Below are 23,171 nucleotides of genomic sequence, written 5' to 3'. Positions count from 1 at the left end.
TCTACTGTCCCCGCTTGGTTCTATCTTAATTCCTTCATCTAGTTCTGCCCCTTCTAGGTTCTCATCTATCTAGTTCTTTCCCCTATCAGCTCCTCTCCCGTCTCCTTCTCTCTCAGCTGGCTCTTCCTCATCTTGTTCTTCCCCATCTGGCTCTTCCTCACCTTCCATCTTGTTCCTCTAGCCCTCTCTTCTAGCCCTTCAATCTAGTTCTTCCCCATCTCAGTTTGTTCCTCTCAAGTTCTTACCCATCTAGTTCTTCCATTCTCTTTTCTCTTCTCCCCGCTCTGCCCTGGAAGTCCTGGTATATAAAGGGAGGGTCCGAGCTAAATTGTGTAAAGCTATTACTTAACGCCCACCTCTCCTAGGTGGTGTCTCCTTGTGGAATTTACCTTAAGTCAGGAGACTTGCAGGTGGGCTGTTATCATGGTTATCCTCGGAAGTTGGGCGCCCACCTGGGTGGTGTTTCCTGTAGTCCTTGAAAGTGGCTAAGGGAGATATCTGATTCCAGAGAAAGCCTTTCCTGAGGCTGTTCTCCAAATACCTGGAATGTGTATGTCCAGAGAGTGATCAGTCCACACTGTCAGCCCTTCTTAGGGGAAAGTCAATTGGGAAAACTATGAAGGCACACATGATTTTCATAACAGAATACAGCTGATATATAACAAGCCAAGTAACACCAAAAACTCCTTGGGATTTGGCTTCCTCTGGAGGAATTCCCTGAACCCTCCAGGTAGTGACTTTGCCATAACCAGCTGAGTTTTTATGATATATTCCTGCAGCCCGCAGCAATCCTAGAACTTACTCTGTAGCCCAGGTTGGCCTCGAACTCACAGAGATCCGCCTGCCTCTGCCTCCTGAGTGCTGTGATTAAAGGCGTGTGCCACCACTGCCCAGCTTGTTTTGTTTTTTTGAGACAGGGTTTCTCTGTGTAGCCTTGGCTGTCTTGGACCTCGCTCTGTAGACAAGGCTGGCTTGGGACTCACAGAAATCCTCCTGTTTCTGCCTCCTGAGTGCTGAGATTAAAGGTGTGCACCACCGCTGCCCGGCAAGATTATGTATTTTTATATCAGACAGTTTGTGTCCAAGTCATAACATTTAGCAGCAACTTGAACACATTATTCAGTTTTTGCATGTGAGAAATTATTAACTATCCCATAGGGTTCTGAGGACCAAGTAGGTTAATGTGGGTCAAAGAGCTTAGAGCCGTTCTTGGCATGTAGTGGGCTCTCAGTGCAGGTGAGTCCTCATCATCCATCATCACGATGGACAGCACAGGACTGGCTGTGCGCATGTACTCAAGTAGTTAAAACGCCAAATACTGGAGGACAGAGTTTGCACTTGGTCCACACTTAGTGAGCACCTGCTGTGGGCCAGGCTCTAGGCTTGGGACTGATACCAAAGGATGCGGCAGGAAAAGCACCCAAGAGTCAGGCTTTCATCACTTACAAGCTGCATGTGATGTGAGTGGCCACTAAAGGCCCTCTCCACCCTCTTTCCACCCCAGGGTAGACAGACCTATGACCTCTAGTGCTGCCATGTAACCAGCTCTGAGATTTCTGAGCAAACTGCTTGTCTGCTAAGCCTCATTTTCTCATCTTAAAGTTGAGAAACTGATAGTCAGGTTGAGTAACCTTAGTCTGGAATGTTTTGAAACTTAGAGCACTTTAGTATTGACAGAGCTCAAAAAGCCTTTGATGTTGGAGCACAGTAGTTGCATTTTGAGTTTTTTTTTCTTTTTTTGTTGCATTTTGAATATTTTTAAAATTTAGTTTTCCTCTTTCACTCTCCTCCCTTACTTTTTTTTCCCCTTTCTTTCCATTGTATTAATTAATTGGTTGATTGGGGTGGGGTGTGCCCCATATGAAGTAGGTGGACGTCAGAAGATAACTTGTGAGAGTCAGTTCTCTCTTTCGTAGTTGATCCTAGGGATCACACTCGGTTGTTAGTCCTGGTGGCAGTCGGCTCTACCCTCTCTAACCATTTCTAACCTCTGGATTCTTTAAATAGCCCAGCTGGCCTCAGACTTGCTGTGTGGCTGAGGATGACTTTGACTTTCTGATCTCCTTCCTTCACATCCCAAGTGCTGGGCTTACAGGTGTACACACTTCCAGTCTGCAGTCCTGGGATGGACCCGCTGGCTCCAGGCATGAGAGAGAAAGTACTCTACCTATGGAACTACAACCCCGGCCTTGAACTTTTTATTTTTGTTTGGGAATGCTCAACCAGTAAAATCTATGTAAATAATTTAAAATCTGAAAACCCCCCAAACCTGAAATATGTGAATCCCAAGTATCCCATACAGGGGATACTCAACTTGTAGTATTTCTTTGCCTTGTTATGAAGATTGAGTGAGATAATACATGGGCTGGAGAGATGGCTCAGCAGTTAAGAGCACTGGCTGCTCTTCCAAAGGACCCAGGTTCAATTCCATGTATCCACTTGGTAGCTCACAACTGTCTGTCTGTAACTCAGTTTTAGGGGATATGGTGCCCTCTTCAGGCCTCTACATGCACCAGGCACAGAAGTCGCACAGAGACAGACATACATACAAAACATCCATACACATACAACAAAATTACAGGTTAGAGTGTGTTGTCTTAGTTACTGTTCTATCACTCTGAGGAGACACGCAACCAAGGCAACTAATAGAAGAAGGCATTTAATTGAGGGCTTGGGAAGCATGGGAGCAGGCCGGTAGGCATCATGCTGTAACTGGAGCTGAGAGCTCACATCTGATCTGCAAGTTGCAGACAGAGAGACTGGGCCAGGCCTGGGCTTTTGAAACCTCAAAGCCCACCCCCGTGACACACCTTCTTAAGCAAGGCCATACCTCCTAATCTTTCCTAAACAGTCCACCACCTAGGCAACCAGATTTTCAAATATAAGAGCCTATGGAGGCCATTTTCATTTAAACCACCACATGTATTAAATATTTAAAAAATATTTCTTTTATCTGTTTGAGATTATAATTATACCCTTTCCCCCTTCCCTCCTTTTTATGTCTATGATGTTCTGCCTGCATGTTGCCTGCATGCCAGAAGAGGGCACCAGATCTCATAGATGGTTGTGAGCCACCATGTGGTTGCTGGGAATTGAACTCAGGACCTCTGGAAGAGCAGCCAGTGCTCCCAGCCTCTGAGCCATCTCTCCAGCCTGCCCCCCTTTCTTCCTTCTAAACCCTCCCATGTACCTCTTTTTGTTCTCTTCCAAATTCCTGGTAAATATATATTTTTTAATGAGATAATAAAGGGGCTGTGGTTATAGCTTGGTGGTAGAACATTTACTTTGCACGAGTGGGTGGAAGATTAGGAGGGCCTGAGTTGGAGGCTCACTGTTTGGGGGAAAGAGGGATAACGATGAAGTATTTGGCACACAGTAAGATCTAAGTGGTGGGTGCTATCACTGTCATTGTCCCCCTCAGCCGGTAAAGTCCCTGTCTTCAGAGCCACTAACCTGTTGAGGAGGCAAACTAAACAGCAGCACAAGGTTGCACTTCAGCTAGAGGCAATAGCCGGATGTGAGGGCTGGCTCCTGCTATCCCAGCACTTGAGAGGATGAGGCAGCAGGATTGCTGTGAGTTGGAGGCAAGTCTGGGGTACATAGTAAGTTCCAGGCTAGTCTGGGTGACACTGTGAGAATCTGTGTTTAATTACAAAAAAGTTACATTATGCACTGTTTGTGGGTTCATAGGAAAGGAGCATTTTGTTTTGTCTGTCGGGTCTGGGGAAAGCTCCTCTGGGCAGCTTTTGAGTGAACAGAAAAGGGTCTCAGTGGGTTGCACAGGAGGGGTCTCCACACTCCAGGTGGGTGAATCCGAGGAGCAGAGGCCGGGAGCTTGTAGGCCCAGGGGAGTCAGAAAGTCAGACTGTTGTGCAAGGACTCTGTCTGCCCTTCAACTCCCCCCTGTTTTTGAGCCCTATTCAGCCTGGCCTTTAAATAACTTGGAGCAAAATGAGGAGAATCTGTAGTCAACAGAGATGGCTCAGAAATGCCTGAGGCCTGAGTTCACTCCAGTGTTAGTGAATAGATCTCTGGCCAGTGTGAGGTGAGGAGTTTTGGGGTGAGCCATCCATGAATAAGCCTGAAAGTTGTTTGCCTGGAAATCAATGAGTGGCATGTTGGCCTCGAAAATGCCTACTTCCTTCAGGTGCTTTGCTGCCTGAGTCTCAGACAGTCCTTCCCAGCAGGGCAGGACCCTTCCCAGCAGGGCAGAACCCTTCCCAGCAGGGCAGGCCGGGCAGACTGTGGGCACACATGAGTGAGTGAGTGAGTGAGTGAGTGAGTGAGTGTGTGGGAGACTAATATGTCTTCCGTCTTGAACCATTACTGTGGTTTTTGCTGTTCCTTAGCTGTTGGCTTGCTGCAGGCTTCTGTTTCTTCTTTCCTTTCTTAACCTCCTGTGCTTTCTCAGCTTCAGCTTCTTTGATGTTTTATGTGTGAGTTCCTGACGATTCTGAGCAGTACAGCAGCCAGACAAACCCAGGAGCCACCTGCCTTGGTTACCATATGGAAACATAAGGCTGATCTCAGTGCACATGAGAAAAGGGCCCGGACATGGCTGCACATGGAGCCCTCACCTCACATGTGCAAGAACCTGCCTTCAATCCTGGTGCTGAAAAACAAACAAGGAAATGGCAGTTTTCTGTCGGAAAGTCATTTTCACCTAAGGAGAAGATTGTCTGATTTGTTTTTCTCCTTTATGATAATTGTCTTCCCACCTTTGGATATAGATTTATTTTGCTTTAGGTTAGTCTTAAAGCATGTGATATGGGATCCCCCCCCCCCCGCCCCCCAAAAAAGAGACTACATTTGCTTAGAATCTGCAAATTGCAGGTTTGACCTTTTTTTTAGAGTCTGCATAGTCATTTATTTGGGGAAGTCACGTGCCTATGCCATTACACCTTTGCAGTGAGCTTTGTCTGCCCTATTCCTGGGCCTTTCTACCAGTTAATGGTTGTTGTCTATACACCGTTCTCAAAAGTACCTATCCCAGACAGATTCAAGTAGCTCAGAAGTTGTTTTGTGTTGTGCAAGCAGCTTTATGATACCAAGGCCCTCTCCTCAGCAGTTCGTGGCTAGGGTGTGATGTCTTTCTCATGTTCCCTGTGGCCTGCACAGAGTAGAGCTTGATTGTATATATGCAAATGGTGGCTTGCACAGACAGGCACGTCTGTTTGTCAGTCCTCCCTTACTGTGATAAATACCTGAGACAAACAGTTGAGAAGGAGGAAGGGTTATTTTGGTGCAGTTTTCGTTCACATGGGTTGCTTGGCCCCATTGCCTTTAGGCCTACAGTGATGGTGGGAACCCCTGGCATGCAGGCCTGCTTACCCTATGACAGATGGGGAGCAGAGTCAGAGAGGGGCCCCAGGCTCAATACTCCTTTCAAGGGCATGTCCTTAATACCTTAACTTCTACCAAGTAGGCCCACCATATAAAGGCCCCACCCCCTCCCAATAGTGTCATGGGATGGGATAATCCTTTAATTCATTTGGTGAATATTTGGATCCAAATGGTAGCAGAGCTGAATCTAGCTAGCTGCCCTGTCTTGGCACACCCAGGCTGGAGTCATCATACAGGCTGGCCCTGTTCTTTCTGTGCTTTCTGGCCAGTTATTATACCTCAAGGGAGGTGCAGAGAGACCATTTGGTCTTGCTAGAAAAAAAGAGTACTTTTGGGTGACCAGTTTTATTTATTTATTTAGTTGCTTTTTGTTTGTTTGTTTGTTTGTTTGTTTGTTTGCTTGAGACAGGGTCTCTACATAGCCCTGGCTGTCCTAGAATTAACTGTATATATTGACCAGGCTGGCCTCATAGAGCTCTGTCTGCCTCTGCATCCCAAGTGCTGGGATTAAAGGCGTGTGCCACCATGCCTATGTTCAGTTTTATTAACTAAACCATGGACTCTCAAGCATTTTGTGACCTATGATCAGTTCTGGAAGGAGGGCATTGCTGAGGGCTGGGACTGTGTTAAAAACTACAGCAGTCTTGTGGATTTTTTTTTTTGTTGTTGTTTTTTGTTTTAGATTTATTTATTTATTATGTGTACAGTGTTCTGTCTCCACATATCCCTGCAGGCCAGAAGAGGGCGCCAGATCTCATCACAGATGGTTGTGAGCCACCATGTGGTTGCTGGGAATTGAACTCAGGACCTTTGGAAGAGCAAGCAGTGCTCTTAACCTCTGAGTCATCTCTCCAGCCCCCAGTCTTGTGTTTTAACCTTAGCGATTCTGATTTGGGGGATGTTGGGGTGGACCCAGGAGCCTGCATTACATCTTAGTCAGATGATGGCAGTATTGTGGGAACTGTTAGCCTAAGCTGGGTGTCTTCAAACTAGCCAGCAGGCCTGATCTGACCTGCTAGCTCAGGATGGCTTTTACTAACTTTACTAATATTACTTAATTAATTGTGTGTGGGTGCTTCCATGCATACATAAGAGTGCAAGTGGTCAGAGGACAACTTTTGGGAGTATGTTCCCTCCTTGCACTATGTGGGTCCTGGAGATTGAACTTAGGTCTTCAGGCTTGGCATCAAGTGCCTTTATCTGCTGAATCATCTTGCTGTCCTCTATTTATTTATTTATTTGTTTATTTTTTGAGACAAGGTTTCTCTGTGTAACAGTTCTGGCTGGCCTGGAACTCACTTTTGTAGACTAGACTGGCCTCGAACACAGAGATCCATTCTCCTGCCTCTGCCTTCTGAGTGCTGGTTTAAAGGCATGTGCCCTCACTGCCTGGCCTCTATTTTTGAGACAGAGTCTCATATAACCAGGCTAGCTCGTAATTTTGCTATGCAGCCTAGAATTATCTTAAATTCCTGATCCTTCTGTCTCTACTTTCTGGAATTCTGTCTTTTACTTTTTTTTTTTTTGACAGAGTCCCTGGCCCAGGCTGTCCTTGAACTCGCTATGTAGCTGAGAATGATCCTGAACTTCTGGTTCACCCTGTCTCTACCTCTGAACTGTGGGATTACGGAAATGTACCACTGTGGTGGTGTTACATTTTTTTTTTTTTTTTGGTTTTTCGAGACAGGGTTTCTCTGTGTAGCTTTGCGCCTTTCCTGGAACTCACTTGGTAGTCCAGGCTGGCCTCGAACTCACAGAGATCCGCCTGGCTCTGCCTCCTGAGTGCTGGGATTAAAGGCGTGCGCCACCACCGCCCGGCTGGTGTTACATTTTATTTGGTGGGGATCAAACGCAGGGTTTTGTGTATGGTGAGTGACCATTGAAACCCCTAGCTGTCTGTTACATTTTAAAACCTTCTTTGAAAAAAATAAATGAGCTGGGTTTAGTGGCATATACCTTTAGTCCCAGCTACTCAGAAGGCTAAGCTAGGGGGATAGTATGAGCCCAGAAGTTTGAGGTCAGCCTGGGCAACATAGTGAGACCCATGAGTCAAGAAAAAAAATTAAAACAAACAAACAAACAAACAAAAGGAAATGCCAGCAAGATGGCTCAGTGGGTAAAGACGCTTGCTACCAGGCATGGTGACTTGTATTCTATCGCTGGAACCTACATGATGGAAGGAGAGAATTGACTTCTGCAAGTTGTCCACTGACTGTCACACGTGCACAGCGCACACCTGACACACACACACAAATAAATAAATGTAATAAAAAACTTTTAAAAAGGAATGCAATTGTCATGCTATAATGCCTTCAAATATTTACTCTCTGGCCCATTACAGAAATAGTTAGGATCTTGCCTAAGCTCTTCAGGCCGCTACCCTTCAGCTGTCATTATGGTTCAGAGTTGGTGGTCAGATTAATGCTGCAGACAGAACCCTTGGGCTAGTGGTGGCATTGCCATGGCCGTTACCCTTCAGTGCTCTGTGTACAGCCAACAGCACTGTCTTTGGATGAACATTTCATGGTGTTTTGTTTCTAGGTGCTGTTGAATTAGAAAACCTCCCATTAAAGAAGGATGCCCTGAAAGAACTGGAATTGCCATTTGAAGTCAAAGCTGGTATGTGGAACCAAAGGAGGGAGGAAGGTTTGAGGATCAAGTTGTTTGGGACAGGAGAGTCAAAAGCCCTGGAGTTGGTATCTGCTTGACCAGAAAGTAGACAGGAAGTTTGAGAGTTTACATCAGTTTATATCAGTCTCACCACATGGATAGGTGGATCTCTCTGAATTCTAGGCCAACTTGTTGGAGGGTTCCAGACCAGCACCAAGCAAACAAACAAACAAACACAAACAACAAAACCTGGCCTCAGAATAGTCAGGGAATAATAGGGATAGGCATGTAGTTCAGTGGTAGAGCATTTGCCTAGCATGTACAGGGCCTGGGATTCCATCGCTAGCATTACACACACACACACACACACACACACACACACACACACACACACACCCTTAAACACCCTTGCACATGCAGAAAACCACAAAATCATAATAGTATTTATTTATTTTGTATTTTAAAACTCTTTTACAGTTATTTATTTGTGTGTGTGTGTATGCATGCCTACCACCAGCAAATATACTGACAGGAATCTGAAAGCTTAAAGAATGTTGACACTGGTTACTTCCAGAAGAAAATTCTTCAAATATTGAAGGATTAAGAGTAACTCTTGGGGGAAAATTGATGTTTTTCTAATACTGTATTAGCAAACTTGACCTTGTTTCTTACAAAAAGTAAATAAGATGTATAAAGTTTTGTCTGTCAGAATGCTTTGTATTCTCTCGCAAACTCATTCAGTACCACTGCTGTGGCCCTGCATGGCAGAGCATGCCTACAACCCAGCATTTGGGAGGGAGAAGGAAGGCCAGGCTTCAGGACCAACATAGACTGCATACAACCCTGTCTCAAACCAAATAAATACCTGCCACTGTGTACTAATTCAGGTTGGCATGCGAGTTCAGTTATAAGTCTTGTTTTTCTAGAGAAAACTAATTTTTCATTATTTTTTTCTAAAATACTCCCCCTGTAGTGCTAAGTATTAAACCTAGAGCCTTGTACATGCAAACCAAGTATTCTATCATTGAACTTCATTCCCATCCCCAGTATTCTTAATTTACTACTGGATTAGACAGTCAATTGTTTGTATGGACTGGGGTTATAGCTCAAGGTAGAGTCCTTGCTGAACACGTACGAACATATAAGGGCCTTGGTTCCTTCTTCAACCACATACAAAGGAAAATACCATTCTTAATGTTCCATCATGCTTTTTGTGACTGAGTCTCACTATGTAGCCCTGGCTGGCCTGCAACTGTGTCTCCAGGCTGACTTCAAATTCACAGAGATCCTCCTACCTTTGCCTCCCAAGTGCTGGGATTAAAGGCATGTACCACCATGTCCAGTGACCTGCTTTTATTAAGTTGAATTTAAAGGCTTGGCTAAAATGGAAGAAGTTGGGAAATAAGTATGCTTTTACAGGCCAGGTAGCTCTGAGCCTGGGTTCTTGTTTCTATATCCATATGCTGTGTTGTCTGTTTTAGTTTACAGTGGGTATATTCAGGGTTAAATATGTAAGCATGGTAACTCCCGACAAATACTTGTCAACCAACCAATTATTAATTAACAAGAGATGGATAAGTCCTGTGACCAGGGTCTGTGCAGATGTGTACCATGGGAAGGGTCTGTGCAGGTAGGTGCCATGAGAAGGGTCTGTGCAGATGGGTACCATAGGAAGGGTCTGTTCAGGTGGGTGCCATGGGAAGGGTCTGTGCAGGTAGGTGTCATGGGAACGTTCTGTGTAGGTGGGTGCTATGGGAAGGGTATGTGCAGGTGGGTACTGTGGGGTGGGTCTGTGTAGGTGTGTGCCATGGGAAGAAAGACGCCTCACAGGAATTCAAGGTGTGGTCCAGTTGAAGAGTTGGAAGAGTGTTTGCATAGTAGATAGTCTATATTTGATATAAAAAGGACTCATTGGACATTTTCCAGTTTAATTCATTGTAGCTGGTTCTTTTTAATTAATAAGTTTATTTATTGTAATCTAGCTTTTACAGACTCTGCCCTAACACTAGTTTCATATATGTAGGAGCCTGATTGGCTAGCCTTGACCTGACTTGTGCTCCAGGCTGGCTTTGAACTTGCCATCCCCCTGCCGTAGCCACCTGAGTGCTGGGATTATAGGCATGCCCTACCACTCCTGGCTTGCTGTCTGTTTTTGTGATTTGTCTTTTTTCCTTCTGGTTCTGGGGATGGAATCCAGGGCCTCGCACTTCCTAGGCACATGTTCTACCAGAGCTAAGTCCCCCTCCCCAAGGTATGGCCCCCACTGGCCTTGGTCCTCCTGCCTCTGACTCTTCAGCATTTCTTAAATGCACCATGACAGTTGTCAGGTTCTGTTTTTTAAAATAAAATAAATAGTGGTAAAAGTAATCTGTGTGCTTTAAAGGGAAATAGAAAATGTGCGGGTGTCTAATGAGGCGTTCCTTCTCCTCCCAGGCTTGATTGGGAAAGTGACCCTCCAGATCCCCTTTTACCGCCCGCATGTGGACCCCTGGGTGATCTCCATCTCAGGCCTCCACTTAATTGGTGCCCCTGAGAAGATCCAGGACTTCAACGATGAGAAGGAGAAGCTACTGGAGAGGGAGCGGAAGAAAGCACTGCTTCAAGCCCTGGAGGACAGATGGAAGGCAAGGCGTAGAGCCGCTGGGCCCTGGGCGCCTGTGATGTCCCAACAGTAAAGGGCAGGACCGTGCTGACACTGGCTCTTTCCCTTGCAGAGTGAGCGACAGCAGAAGGGAGAACCCTACTGGTACTCCGTCACCGCCTCGGTTGTCACGAGGATCGTGGAGAACATCGAGGTGAGTCCTGTCATCCGTTATGAGGACACATGAAGGGTTTCTGAGCCTCAGATGTGCTTTCACTTCTGAGTTGCTCTTTTCTTGTGGGTTTATGTGGTACAGTGTGTGTGGGGGCTGACTGCTCAGGTGTGCACTTTTGGAGGCTGTGCCAAAGAGAAAACCTGAAAAGCAAGTCCTGTGTTGTGAGGCAGACACAGGTCTTTCTTGCTTTAGCTGATGTGAGTGGGCATTTCCAAGTCACACCCCCCACCCAACCACACTTTCTTTTTTAACGTTGGAATCTGATTTGCTAAAGGATTTATCACTTCAGAAGCTAGGGTACTTGGGTCTCGATGACTGGTTTCGGGGCACGTCATTTAACCTCTCTGGTCTCAGTTTCTTCATCTGCAAAAGGAGAGAGGCGGAGTCCCCATTGTCTATTGTGTTGTGAACTATGAGTGGCCACTAAGGTATCTGACCTTTCGGTGATGTGTCTTACTGAGTTTGGATGCACTGTAGCGCTGGGGCTACTTGTTTGCTCATTAGGAATGGGATTAGGGGATGAAACCTTCATTAAATGTCACAAGACAACCCACACTTAAAGTCTCTAGGTTCTCTTGCAGTGTCAAGCCAGCCCAGGCCAAATGTATTCAGCATGTGCGATGTTCCCCAAAAGTATGATCTGAGGTTGTTAGTTCATAATGTGGATGAAAAGATTGGTGCACTTGAGGGCATTGATTTTTTAGAAAATGTTACTATTGCTGGGCAGTGGTGGCACAGGTCTTTAATCCCAGCACTTGGGAGGCAGAGGCAGAGACAGGCAGATTTCTATGCGTTTGAGGCCAGCCTGGTCTACAGACTGAGTTCCAGGACAGCCAGGGCTGTTATACAGAGAAACCCTGTCTCAAAAAACCAAAAAAAAAAAAAAAAAAAAGAGAGAATGTTATTATTATAATACTTTTGTTCATCTGGCTTGTGTGTGTGTGTGTGTGTGTGTGTATGTTTTACGTGCAGGTGTATGTACATGTATTTTCTACAACAAATGAATTTTTCTTTTCCTCATAAAACCTTTTTTTTTAGTATTTATTTACTGGGGGTGGGAGGCACATGGGAGGTCTGAGGATACCTTGTGACAGTTGGTTCTGTCCTTCTACGGTGTGGGTCCTGGGGATCAGACTCAGGTCATCAGACTTGGTGGCGAGCACCCTTACCCGCCTAGCTTTCTGCTGACTCCAGAAACGTCTTTCTCAAGGACCAGAAGAAGGCCATTTCTCTGCAGTGTAATCACAGGAATGCGAGGCCTGTGCGGAGAAGCGTTGCTGGTCGTGTGCAGGTCTTATGTGGAGAAACCCACTGTATCGAGTTCCTGATCGGGGTGGGCTTCTCTTTGCTGCACTCCTCATCCTCTGGGTCTTATACTTTTCTGTCTCTTCTTCCTTGATGTTCCCTGAGCCATTTAGGGCTGGGTATCCCCCCCCCCCCCCCCGCCCCCATTTTACAAAGTGTTATCTACTTTGTGTGTATGTGTGTGTGTGTGTGTGTGTGTGTGTCTAGGTGTACACATTTGGAAGTCAGACCAGCTTGAAGAGTTTGGTTTTCTCCTTCTACCACACAGGTCCTGGGGATGGAGCTCACATCAACAGCCTTGATGACAAATGCCTTTACCCACTGAGCCACCTCGCTGGCCCATATTATGATTTTGGCATCAATATTAAGCATTGGTTTTTCTCACGTTGGTCTCAATACCATGATTGTCTTTTGATTACAATCATAGTGATAGAGTGATGACTTACTGTTGTTTGACTTTCTCTTTTCCTTCTCTGTGGTGTGTGTGGTTTATGTTTGTTGGGCATGCACACACATTTACCTGTGGTGCCCTTGTGTTCATGGATGTGGAGGTATCAGAGAATAGGGGGGTCCAGCCCCTCGATAGTCCCCTCCCAGGGTCTGGGAAGAATCTACAACCAGCTGATAATTAATCTTTGATAAAAAGAAATGAATCTATGTACACGAAACTTCTTAGTTCATACACTTTATTATTCTGTGATAGTTCTCTCTCTACACAGCTTCTATTTTGCTCTCATGTCTAACTCCTTTCTTGCCTGATTTCTCTCTCTATTTATCTACTGTCCCCTCTAGGTTCTATCTTAATTCCTTCATCTAGTTCTGTCCCTTCTAGGTTCTCATCTATCTAGTTCTTTCCCCTATCAGCTCCTCTCCCGTCTCCTTCTCTTTCATCTGGCTCTTCCTCATCTTGTTCTTCCCCATCTGGCTCTTCCTCACCTTCCATCTCGTTCCTCTAGTCCTCTCTTTTAGCCCTTCAATCTAGTTCTTCCCCATCTCAGTTTGTTCCTCTCAAGTTCTTACCCATCTAGTTCTTCCATTCTCTTTTCTCTTCTCCCCGCTCTGCCCTGGAAGTCTTGGTATATAAAGGGAGGGTCCAAGCTAAATTGTGTAAAGCTATTACTTAATGTCCACCTTTCCTAGGCGGTGTCTCTTTGTGGAATTTACTGTAAGTCAGGAGACTTGCAGGTAGGCTGTTATCATTGTTAGTCCTCGGAAGTTGGGGCCCACCTGGGCAGTGTCTCCTTGTGGAATTTAAATTAGGAGACTTGCAGGTGGGCTGTTATCACTGTTAGTCCTCGGAAGTTGGGCGCCCACCTGGGTGGTGTTTCCTGTAGTCCTTGAAAGTGGCTAAGGGAGATAATCTGATTCCAGAGAAAGCCTTTCCTGAGGCAGTTCTCCAAATACCTGGAATGTGTATGTCCAGAGGGTGATCAGTCCACACTGTTAGTCCTTCTTAGGGAAAAGTCAATTGGGAAAACTATGAAGGCACACATGATTTTCATAACAGAATACAGCTGATATATAACAAGCCAAGTAACACCAAAAACTCCTTGGGATTTGGCTTCCTCTGGAGGAATTCCCTGAGCCCTCCAGGTAGTGACTTTGCCATAACCAGCTGAGTTCTTATATATTCCTGCGGCCTGCAGCATGGAGGTCAGAGCAGGAGGTCAGTGCCTTCCTCTGTTGCTGTCTGCCTTGTTGCCTTGTGACAGGGTCTCTCCCTGAGCTGGAAGCTTACTATTTTGACTAGGCTGATCCAGGACCTGGACCACCAAGGTCCTGGGATCTGTCTGTTTCTGTCCCCTCAATGCTGGCATTACAGGCAAATGAAGCCATGCCTGACTTACTGTGTGGTGCTGGGGATTTGAACTCAGATCCTCATGCTTGCAAAACAATTGTTCCTACCTGTTGAGCCATTTCCCTGGCCTAGTTTGTATTTTCGTAATGGCTACTGATGCTGAACAACTTTTCTTGACCACATGTGTGTATACTTTTTCTTTCTTGTAGTGCTGAGGACTGGACCCAGGCCCTTGCACTTGATAAACACACACTCTACTTTTGAGCTACTCCCAGGCCTCGTTGTTAGTTTTTAATTCACTGAAGCAGAGTACCTTCTCTTGCTCACAGGAGCAAGAAGAAATAAACACACGTGGAGAGTCTCACAGACCTTACCTGCCTCGCTGGCTTTCCTGGGCTCAGATTCCTACAGATGCTAGAGCAGCGGGACCAATTGTCTGGATTCAGTGACGTTCTTTCTCCCTCCTCTCTAACTAAACATGTTATCTATCTATCTATCTATCTATCTATCTATCTATCTATCTATCTATCTATTATTACGGGTGGTGGGTATGTGTGCAGAGGTCAGAGGACAACTTTCTGGTATCTGTTCTTCCTTCTGCCTTTACAGGAGTTCTGGGGATTGAGCTTATGTTGCTAGGCTTGCACGACTGTGAGCCATCTCTCTGGCCCCTGGTATTCCTTCCTGTGTTTAAGTGTTTACATTGATTTCTGGAATGATTGGATGGGAGCATTGTAGCCTTCCTGTGATAATGTTCATGACGGTGAACTCTCATTTTTGAGTGGTTTGTAATTATGTCCCGTGGAACTTCCAGCACACTGGAAACCTGTGTGTAGATGCCCTGTGGTTGGACCCCACCTTTAGGATCCCACCTGTAGTGGTTATCTAAATGTTTCCCCTTTTTCTCTTTGCAGTTAAAAATTCAAGATGTCCACTTGCGCTTTGAAGATGGTCTTACCAATCCCTCGCATCCTTTTGCGTTCGGCATCTGCATTAAGAATGTGTCCATGCAGAATGCTGCCAATGAGCCTGTGAGTATGATGAGCTCTGACCACAGACCAAGAGCAGAGCTCCCCGCTAGGAGCTCTGGGGCTCTGCTCCGCCCCCCAATGTTATGTAAACTAGCCCTGCTACTTCACCATTCTATGCAGGCGTCCTTTTTTGGTTTGTTTGATTTTTGTTTTTCCGAGACAGGGTTTCTCTGTGTAGTCCTGTCCTGGAACTCTCTTTGTAGACCAGGCTGGCCTTGAACTCAGAGATCCACCTGCCTCTGCGTCCCTGAGTGCTGGGATTAAAGGTGTGCACCACCACCTTTCCGGGCTATGCTTGTGTCTTGTGTGTAGGCAACAGTTAATTTGCTGGGAAGGAGTTACTCTTCACTGACCTGTTGCATCACTTTGGTTTTATACACAAAGAAGCTGAGGTACAAAGGATTCCTGTCAGCAAAGGATTTCCTCCTCCATTTTTCTACTCCTTTGTCAATCACCAAGGAAAATCATTCCACTTAGAGTTTCACCTGCTCCCTGGGAATGTCTGTGATGGTTTCCACACAGTCCCTTTTTGATAATGGTGTTTTAGCTTACCTGGTAAAACACTGATTCTCCACACTTTCCACATGCCCTTGTTTTTTTGTTTTTTTTTTGTTTTTTTTTTTTGGCTTTTGAGACAGGATTTCTCTGTGTAACAGCTTTGGCTGTCCTGGAACTCACTCTGTTAACCAGGCTGGCTTGAACTCCCAGGGATCTGCCATCTCTGCTTCCTGAGTGCTGGGTTTAAAGGCGTGCTGGGATTAAAGGCGTGTGCCACCAACGCCTGACCACATCTGTCTTAATTGATTGTATTTCTTATTCTAGAGGTAGATAACACCTTACTAGAGTAAGTGTTCTGTTGGGTAGGGCTAAGGAGGTTGATATTGCTGATAAAGAGAAGTTGACAGATCATTTCCAAGTTTGAGATGGCCTCGTGGAGCTTAGGCCAAACTTGAATTGGATACGCAATTTACTAAACATCTCTTTGGACTTCTGGTCTTCCTGTATTCTCTTCCCAAGTGCTGGAAATTACATGTGTGCACCACCATACCTGCCTCAGCAGCCCATAATTTTTATTTACTGGGACAACCTTTTATAGCTTTTGAGCCTTTGTGTGCTTTTGGACCCAGCACCCTTTTTTGGCCTCTGCAGGCACTGGTTACACGAGATGTACAGACATTCATGAAGGTAAAATATCCGTACACATAAAATAAAAAACAGCAAGTTGTGGTGGTGCTTGCCTTAAATCCCAGCATCTAGGAGACAGAGGCATGCAGATCCTGAGTTCAAGACTAGTCTGGTCTATGTAGTGAGTTCTAGGCCAGGAAAGGACAACATAGTGAGAATCTGCCTCAGAACAAAACAAAACAGAAATGAAGGTAAAAACAAAAAAGCTACAGTAATTTATTCTTTAGTTCTGGAAACCAGAAACGTGAAACTAAGAAGTCAGCATATCCCCATCCCTCTCTAGCTGAGGGTCACTGGAAGCCCCTGCTTGGTTTATAGATGTGCCACCCCAGTCTCTGTGTGGGTGTTCACAAGGCCTTGTCTCCTCTGTCCTTTTCTTTTTCCTTCTTACAAGGACCCCATTCATTAGCTTTGTACCTACATTCATCGAGGATGGCTTCATTTTGACCTGATTCTGTCTGCACAGATGGTGTTTACAAGTAAGGACACACTCACACTTGTGCGTGAACGTGACTTCTTGGAAGAGGACACTGTTCAAACTGATACCCTAGTAATAGTCCAAGATGCTTTTTCAATACTCAGCTGATTTCCCACTTCAAATATGTGTTCATGCACATGTGTCCATACTGTTTCTCTGCCATTCAGAGTTCTAGTTAAGAAATATAATCACTCTCCCCTTTTTTGCTGACTTAGTTATTTGTATGAAATTTCAAGGTTTTTTTTTCCCCCCACTTTTTTTGAGACAGGGATTCTCTAACACTGACTGTCCTGAAACTCGATCTGTAGACCAGGCTGGCCTCTAACTCATAGAGATCCACCTGCCTCTACCTCCCGAGTATTGGTACTATAGGCATGTGCCACCACCACCTGGCTGAGATTTGCAGATATTTTGACACTCCTCTGCCCAGTGATATTTTCTGTTTGTTTGCTCCTAGCATCTTAGATATTCTTCCACTGCTTCTTCTATATAATTAAAAATATTTGTGCACATTGGTGTTGCCAGCTGGTTGGATTTTGTTTGTCTATTTATTTATTTTTTAAGGCAGGGTCTTACTTTGTTTCCTGGCTGTCCTGAAATTCACTGTATAGACCAGCCTTGAACTCACAGAGATCTACCTGCCTTTGCCTCCTGAGTGCTGGGATCAAAGACGTGAGCCATCAGGCCTTGCATGGGTGGAGTTTGAGCTGTAGGGGAGTGGACTGTTTTCCTTGGTTTTGTATCCTTTGCACCTTGCAAAGTGTCTGATGTGTGATATTTCACACTCCGTTAGTTGAGTGAACAACAAATATACCCAGGATTAAAGGTGGCCATCCTTTTTTCTCCTCTTTCTCCCTCAGGTACAGAAACTAATGCGAAAAAAACGATTAGACGTGGCTGAGTTTAGTGTCTACTGGGATGTTGATTGCACTTTATTGGGGGATTTGCCCCAGGCGGAGTTACAGGTATGTTCTGGCCAGGCTTTAGTGTAAGATGGTACCAAAGGCATGTGGTGCAGGGACTCTGATTTTCAGGCTGTGGTCCCTGGGTTCTCCTACAAGCGTCTTCATAGAGTCTGCCTGAGATGCTTACTGTGTCTGCAGGTTTGAGCTTCAGATGCACTGTGGTGGCTTGTGTATTTTAACTTTGATCAGGCTGCCTGGTAGATGTTTTTGTGTCTTTTTCATGTGAAGTTCTGCTTTTTTTAAAAAAAAAAATTAATATTTATTTATTTATTTTTGAGACAGGGTCTCTCTGCATAGTCCTGGCTGTCCTAGAGCTCACTATGTAGACTAGACCAGGCTGGCCTCAAATTCACAGAGATCCTTCTACTTCTGTCTCCCAAGTGCTGGGATTAAAGGCCTGCACCACCACACCTGGCTAACATTCTGTTTGTAAGATGTGTCTGAGTGTCTGATTTCTTGCTTCTTACTGCTGTGTGTCCGTGGCACACTGTAGTTAGCATTTTGTTGGCCAGTAGGTCTCAAACATGAAAATTTCGAGTGAACAGAGCAGCTTCTTAAAGAGCGACCAGCCTGCTGGGGTTTCTCCTTGAATATCACCATGGGGACGCTTTTAAGACACTTACATGGATAGATGACGTTACTGTTTGGGAAGGATTGAGGAAAAGCTTAGCTTAGTGTTTTTGTAAAGAAATTATAGGTACTTTAGTGAAATGGAGAAAAATGATTCGTTTCCCCGACTCCAGGTGGCATAGGGTGGATTGGGTAACAGTGATGCTATGCCGCAGCCCATGGCTTAGTTTCACTGTTCAGCTTAAATTCCCAATGTTGTAGAAAGTAATAGCCAGAAGGTTGGTGTGTGTTCTTGTGACACAGGAGGCCATGGCCAGAAGCATGGAGAGTCGCAGTCACTACTACATCCTGGAGCCTGTGTGTGCATCTGCCCTCTTGAAAAGAAACTGCTCTAAGGAGCCTCTGAGGTCCCGGCACAGCCCGAGGATTGAGTGTGATATTCAGCTGGAGACCATTCCCTTGAAGCTATCCCAGGTACATTTCCTCCCGAGGCTCAGACCCATTGCTGGAAGCTGGGTCAAGGAAAACCACCCTGCAATGGTGTCCTCAGCATTGTTTCCCTGCGGGCCAGAGTCTGATAGGTGTAAAACCAGGTGGCATCACATGGTGCAATTGGGTTCATGCCCACTTAGTTTCAGTTTGGATTGGTGTTTCTAAGTACTGAGCAGAGAACATCGGAGAACAAGTAGCCTCCTGATGATGCTTTGGTCACTGCATTTCAGCTCGGCAGATTGAGTTGTTCCTGTTAGATGGAGGTCTTGACTGAGCCAAAGATCGAATTCTATTCTAATCTAGTATCTCTTACTCTTTAACAAAGCTGCAGTATCGGCAAATCATGGGATTCCTCAAGGAGCTGGAGCGGAAGGAGAGGCAGGTGAAATTCCGGAAGTGGAAACCAAAAGTGGCCGTGTCCAAGAAGTAAGGACACCTTTGCGTGTTACCCATAAGTTCATTTTATGGCAGCATGCTTTCCTGTACACAGATCAGAAACATGACTCCCATCCTTTACATGTGACTTAGGAAAAAGGGCAGTTGGGTTAGCTTTGGTAGAAGTAGTTACATTTTAAAATTTGTGAATGTGTTACCTATGAGGAAATTTAGAAAAAATATCTGGGACAAAGGGGGCATGAGGTGTCTGTTGTTATATTGCTTTTCCTATTGTATCTCTGTTGAGGTAAGACCCTCTCTTAGACTGAGTAGTGAAACTCAGAAGATCCTTGGTGTCACTTAGCACGCAGATTACTCTGTTCAGTGACGTTGGTCATTCTCTGCAGCACTCTTCTAATCTCCTTGTGTCTGTCTGTCCTCCAGTCTGTTTGGTCCACATTATGTAGGTTGTGATCTCTGACTTCCAGAGCAAGCATCAATCTTCTTTCTTACAAATATTGTTTTAAAGATGTTTTTATTATGTATACAGTGTTCTGCCTGCATGTGTCCCTGCAGACCAGAAGAGGGCGCCAGATCTCATTACCGGTGGCTGTGAGCCACCATGTGGTTGCTGGGAATTGAACTCAAGACCTCTAGAAGAGCAGTCAGTGCTCTTAACCTCTGAGCCATCTCTCCAGCCCACAAATATATTTTAATTTAAATTATGTTTATGTGTATGTATGTGATTGTGTATTTGCATGGTGCATGAGCCCACAGAGGCCAGAGAAGGGCATCAGATTGGAACTAGACTTAAGGGCAGATGTGAGCTGCCAGATGTAGTTGCTGGAAACTGAGCTCTGGTCCTATGGGGGATACTGTTCTGTTTATTTGTGACAGAGTCTTTTTATGTAGTCCTGAATGTTCTGGAACTCACTGTTTACACTAGACTGTCTTCAAACTCTCAGATCTGCCTCCCTTTGCCTCCCAAATACTAGGGTCAAAGGTGTGTGCAACCATGCCCAGCCTCAGTATGTGCTCTTAATTGCTGCCATCTTTCCTGCCCCATAAATCCTCTCTTCATGTTGTAGTGATACATGTGACCAGTCTGATATGTAAACCTTTTTAATGATCTCACTTGTTTCTATGTATGTCCTTAGAAACTCAGTTAAATCTGTAGTGGTCAAGTCCATGGTAACTGTCTCAAGGTGGCCTTCCTGCCAGCAGCATTTTCCTCCTTCGAGGGACTGCTTTGGGTGAGGCACCCTGGTCACATGCTGTGGTATTATTGACACACAGTGTAATTCAATGTCTTTTTGACGACAGAATCACTTTTCTGCACATTAGGTCAGTGTTAAAATGGACTCATGACAGAGACTAAGGCTGATACGAGGAATGTCTCAGGAGTCAGTAGAGTTCCAGGTTGTCCTGGACCAAAAACACTGCAGTGGTTTTTATTGGGTGGAGTAACACATTGTCACGGATTGTTGCAGCTGTCGGGAATGGTGGTATTTTGCCTTGAATGCTAACTTGTATGAAATCAGAGAGCAGAGGAAGTGTTGGACCTGGGACTTCTTGTTGCATCGTGCCCGAGATGCTGTGTTTTACACTGACAGATATTTCAACAAATTAAAAGGAGGCGTGTTGTCTGCAGATGACAAGGTGAGTGGACTGCTTGCTTGCTTATTAATTTTTCTTGATTTGTTTGTTTGGTTTTGAGACAGTGTTGCATGTAGCCCAGGATGTCCTCAGACTCTGTGTAGCTGAGGCTGGTTTTGAACTCCTAATCCTCCTATTTCTATTTCTGTAGTCCTAGGATTATAGGCATGAGCCACCACACTTAGCTAAGAATATTTTCTCACAGACTGAAAAAAAGGCCAAGTCTGAGAAGATACAAAGTACCTTGCTGGAGGCACAGTTTTATAGGCTAGTGTTGGGCTCAGTAGAGTAGGGACTCCTTGGGGGGTAGTGAGCCTCATCTCGGCCAGAAGTATTTTCCTGCTCCCTGAGAAGAGCCATCAATCAGGTAAGAGGAAGCAGAAATGGCCCTGCCAGACCCCTCCTGGTACAGGATGCAGTTCTGTGCATGCAGTTCAGGGAGACTCATGGAGTCACCAGTGTCTCTTCCAGTCCTGCACCTAGTCTAACTGTTGGTCTGTAGTTAATTTCTGTGGACACTGGCCTACATTGACTTTGGGTGGTAGAGGTGAAGCCAAAGCCAGTGACGGATATAAGAAGGTTAGCCTTGTCTGAATTGTTTGTGGGCTGTCTGCCTTCTTCTCCCAGAAAAAGGAAAGGCAGTGGGGCGGCTTTGCTCTGTAATTGTTTTGCCTTTGTGAATGGCTCAGACGGTTCTCTATGTTTTGGCTTGGGTTATTTCTAGTTTGTTCCTCTAGTTGACCTTTATAAACAAAAAGGAACAGTTCTTCACTGGATGGAGTTCTTAGCCATCCTGTCAGCATGCTGAAGCCATAGCCCCCTCCTGCATATTGCTGTCTTCAGTGGTGTCTGACACAGCTACGTGACAATGAGCACCTTGTGAAAAGGACGGACTAAGTCTGATATTTGCTCTGGATGGCTTTTCCTGAAGGCAAAGGCAGGGCATTAGGAGGAGGACTCTGAATCAGTGCTGAGGTGGCCAGGTAGCTGTGGGCACCTGCTGTTAGTGTGCTCTATAGTTGTTGTTTTTTTTTTACTCTTTACTCTTTACTCTTTGCCTCTGGGGGCGGTCTGCCACTCAGCTTCCAAATAAATACACTTAGACTCATTCTTTCTTATGAATGCCTGGCCTTAGCTTGGCTTATTTTTAGTCAGCTTTTCTTAACTTAAATTATCCTGTCTACCTTTTGCCTCTGGGCTTTTACCTTTCTGTAGTCTATATAGCTTTCTTTACTTCTTACTCCGTGGCTGCTGTTTAGCTGGGTGGCTAGCCCCTGGTGTCCTTTCTCCTCCTTTTTTCTCCTTCTGTTTAGTCTCTGTGCCTGCGAGTCCCGCTAACCTTTCTCCTGCCTAGTTATTGGCTGTTCAGCTCTTTATTAGACCAATCAGGTGTTTTAGGCAGGCAAAGCAACACAGCTTCACAGAGCTAAACAAATGTAACATAAAAGAATATGACACATCTTTGCAGCATTAAACAAATATTTCATAGCATAAGCGAATGTAACACATCTTCAACTAATATTCTACAACAGTGTTCTTCTAATGTTAGGAAATTAGACATTATTTAGGATGGGTGATTTTACTTTACTGCTACTTGTTAATAACTAGTATGAAACATGTTGAAATGACCACACCCTTGCTAATTGTGAATATGAAAGAGCTAGGGCCTGATCATACATACTGTGTGAGCTTGGCCTTCAGTTTCCCCTTGGAAGGTAGGGACAATAATAACTGCTTCCTTTGATTGCCCAAGTTAGTGGAGCTAATGTGTAATGTGGTTTGTGACTGTCAGTGCTGTGCAGATCAGGATGCCTCTGCAGTCACCCGCTGAAGAAAGAGTGTTCTCATTTCTCTGCCTGTTCCCACTAGTTCTAGTGGGGTTTTTGAGAACAAGTAACATTCTGCTGGATTATAGGGAACCCCTTGTAAGCCAGAGGCAGCTCTCTTGGCATTGGTCATTGGTCACTGCTTCTCAGCCTTCAGGGAGGTGCTGGGGCTAGTATATTGATGAGGGTGTTCACTTTCTGTAGCTCTGCAGTGTCTTGGTTTCATTTTGTTCCAAACAGGAGGAGATGTGTCGGATTGAGGAGGAACAGAGCTTTGAGGAATTGAAGATTCTGCGTGAATTGGTTCATGATCGATTTTATAAGCAAGAGGAGCTAGCAGAGGTGAGAAATCTGTTTAGAAAGGGTCATTTGGTCCCAGTGCACCCTGAGCCCTTCAGTGTCAATATGCTTGCGTTTCTGTCAGGACACACGGCAACCGATGGCATATCACAGCCTGTATCTGTCTGTGGGTTTTTATGTCTGCCTCTTTGTGATTTCACAGAGTCTTCGAGAGCCTCAGTTTGATTCTCCAGGATCCCCACCTGGTGACCCAGATGCCAGGGGAGGCAGCGGGATGCTGCAGTACCTGCAGTCCTGGTTTCCAGGGTGGGGCGGCTGGTATGGACAGCAGAGCCCTGCAGGGGAAGTGGTGGAAGGACTGTCAGCTGAGTCACATGAGCACTGGACCCCTGAAGAGATTTTGGGTACGCTGGGACCCTGT

At 45.3% G+C, this 23,171-nt stretch overlaps 1 protein-coding gene across 4 annotated transcripts in view; it reads left to right on the top strand.

The window, feature by feature from the left end:
- Vps13d (vacuolar protein sorting 13 homolog D) overlaps positions 1-23,171 on the top strand; it is a 240,380-nt gene that overhangs the window by 10,616 nt on the left and 206,593 nt on the right. For all 4 annotated transcript variants that reach the window (XM_052718547.1, XM_052718546.1, XM_052718545.1 and 1 more), the window contains exons 3-12: positions 7,885-7,962; positions 10,387-10,577; positions 10,668-10,748; positions 14,787-14,903; positions 17,427-17,531; positions 18,405-18,575; positions 18,919-19,019; positions 20,459-20,627; positions 22,691-22,792; positions 22,953-23,154. In XM_052718547.1, coding sequence (XP_052574507.1) covers positions 7,885-7,962; positions 10,387-10,577; positions 10,668-10,748; positions 14,787-14,903; positions 17,427-17,531; positions 18,405-18,575; positions 18,919-19,019; positions 20,459-20,627; positions 22,691-22,792; positions 22,953-23,154 — 1,317 coding nt within the window. The remainder of the gene's footprint in view (positions 1-7,884; positions 7,963-10,386; positions 10,578-10,667; positions 10,749-14,786; positions 14,904-17,426; positions 17,532-18,404; positions 18,576-18,918; positions 19,020-20,458; positions 20,628-22,690; positions 22,793-22,952; positions 23,155-23,171) is intronic.

The sequence above is a fragment of the Peromyscus californicus genome, unplaced genomic scaffold, assembly GCF_007827085.1.
Source record: "Peromyscus californicus insignis strain IS unplaced genomic scaffold, ASM782708v3 Scaffold_5__1_contigs__length_169319896, whole genome shotgun sequence".
NCBI classification, from domain to species: Eukaryota; Metazoa; Chordata; class Mammalia; order Rodentia; family Cricetidae; genus Peromyscus; species Peromyscus californicus.
The sequence above is the reverse complement of the archived record's forward strand: the minus strand, read 5'-3'. Positions and strand labels throughout refer to the sequence as shown.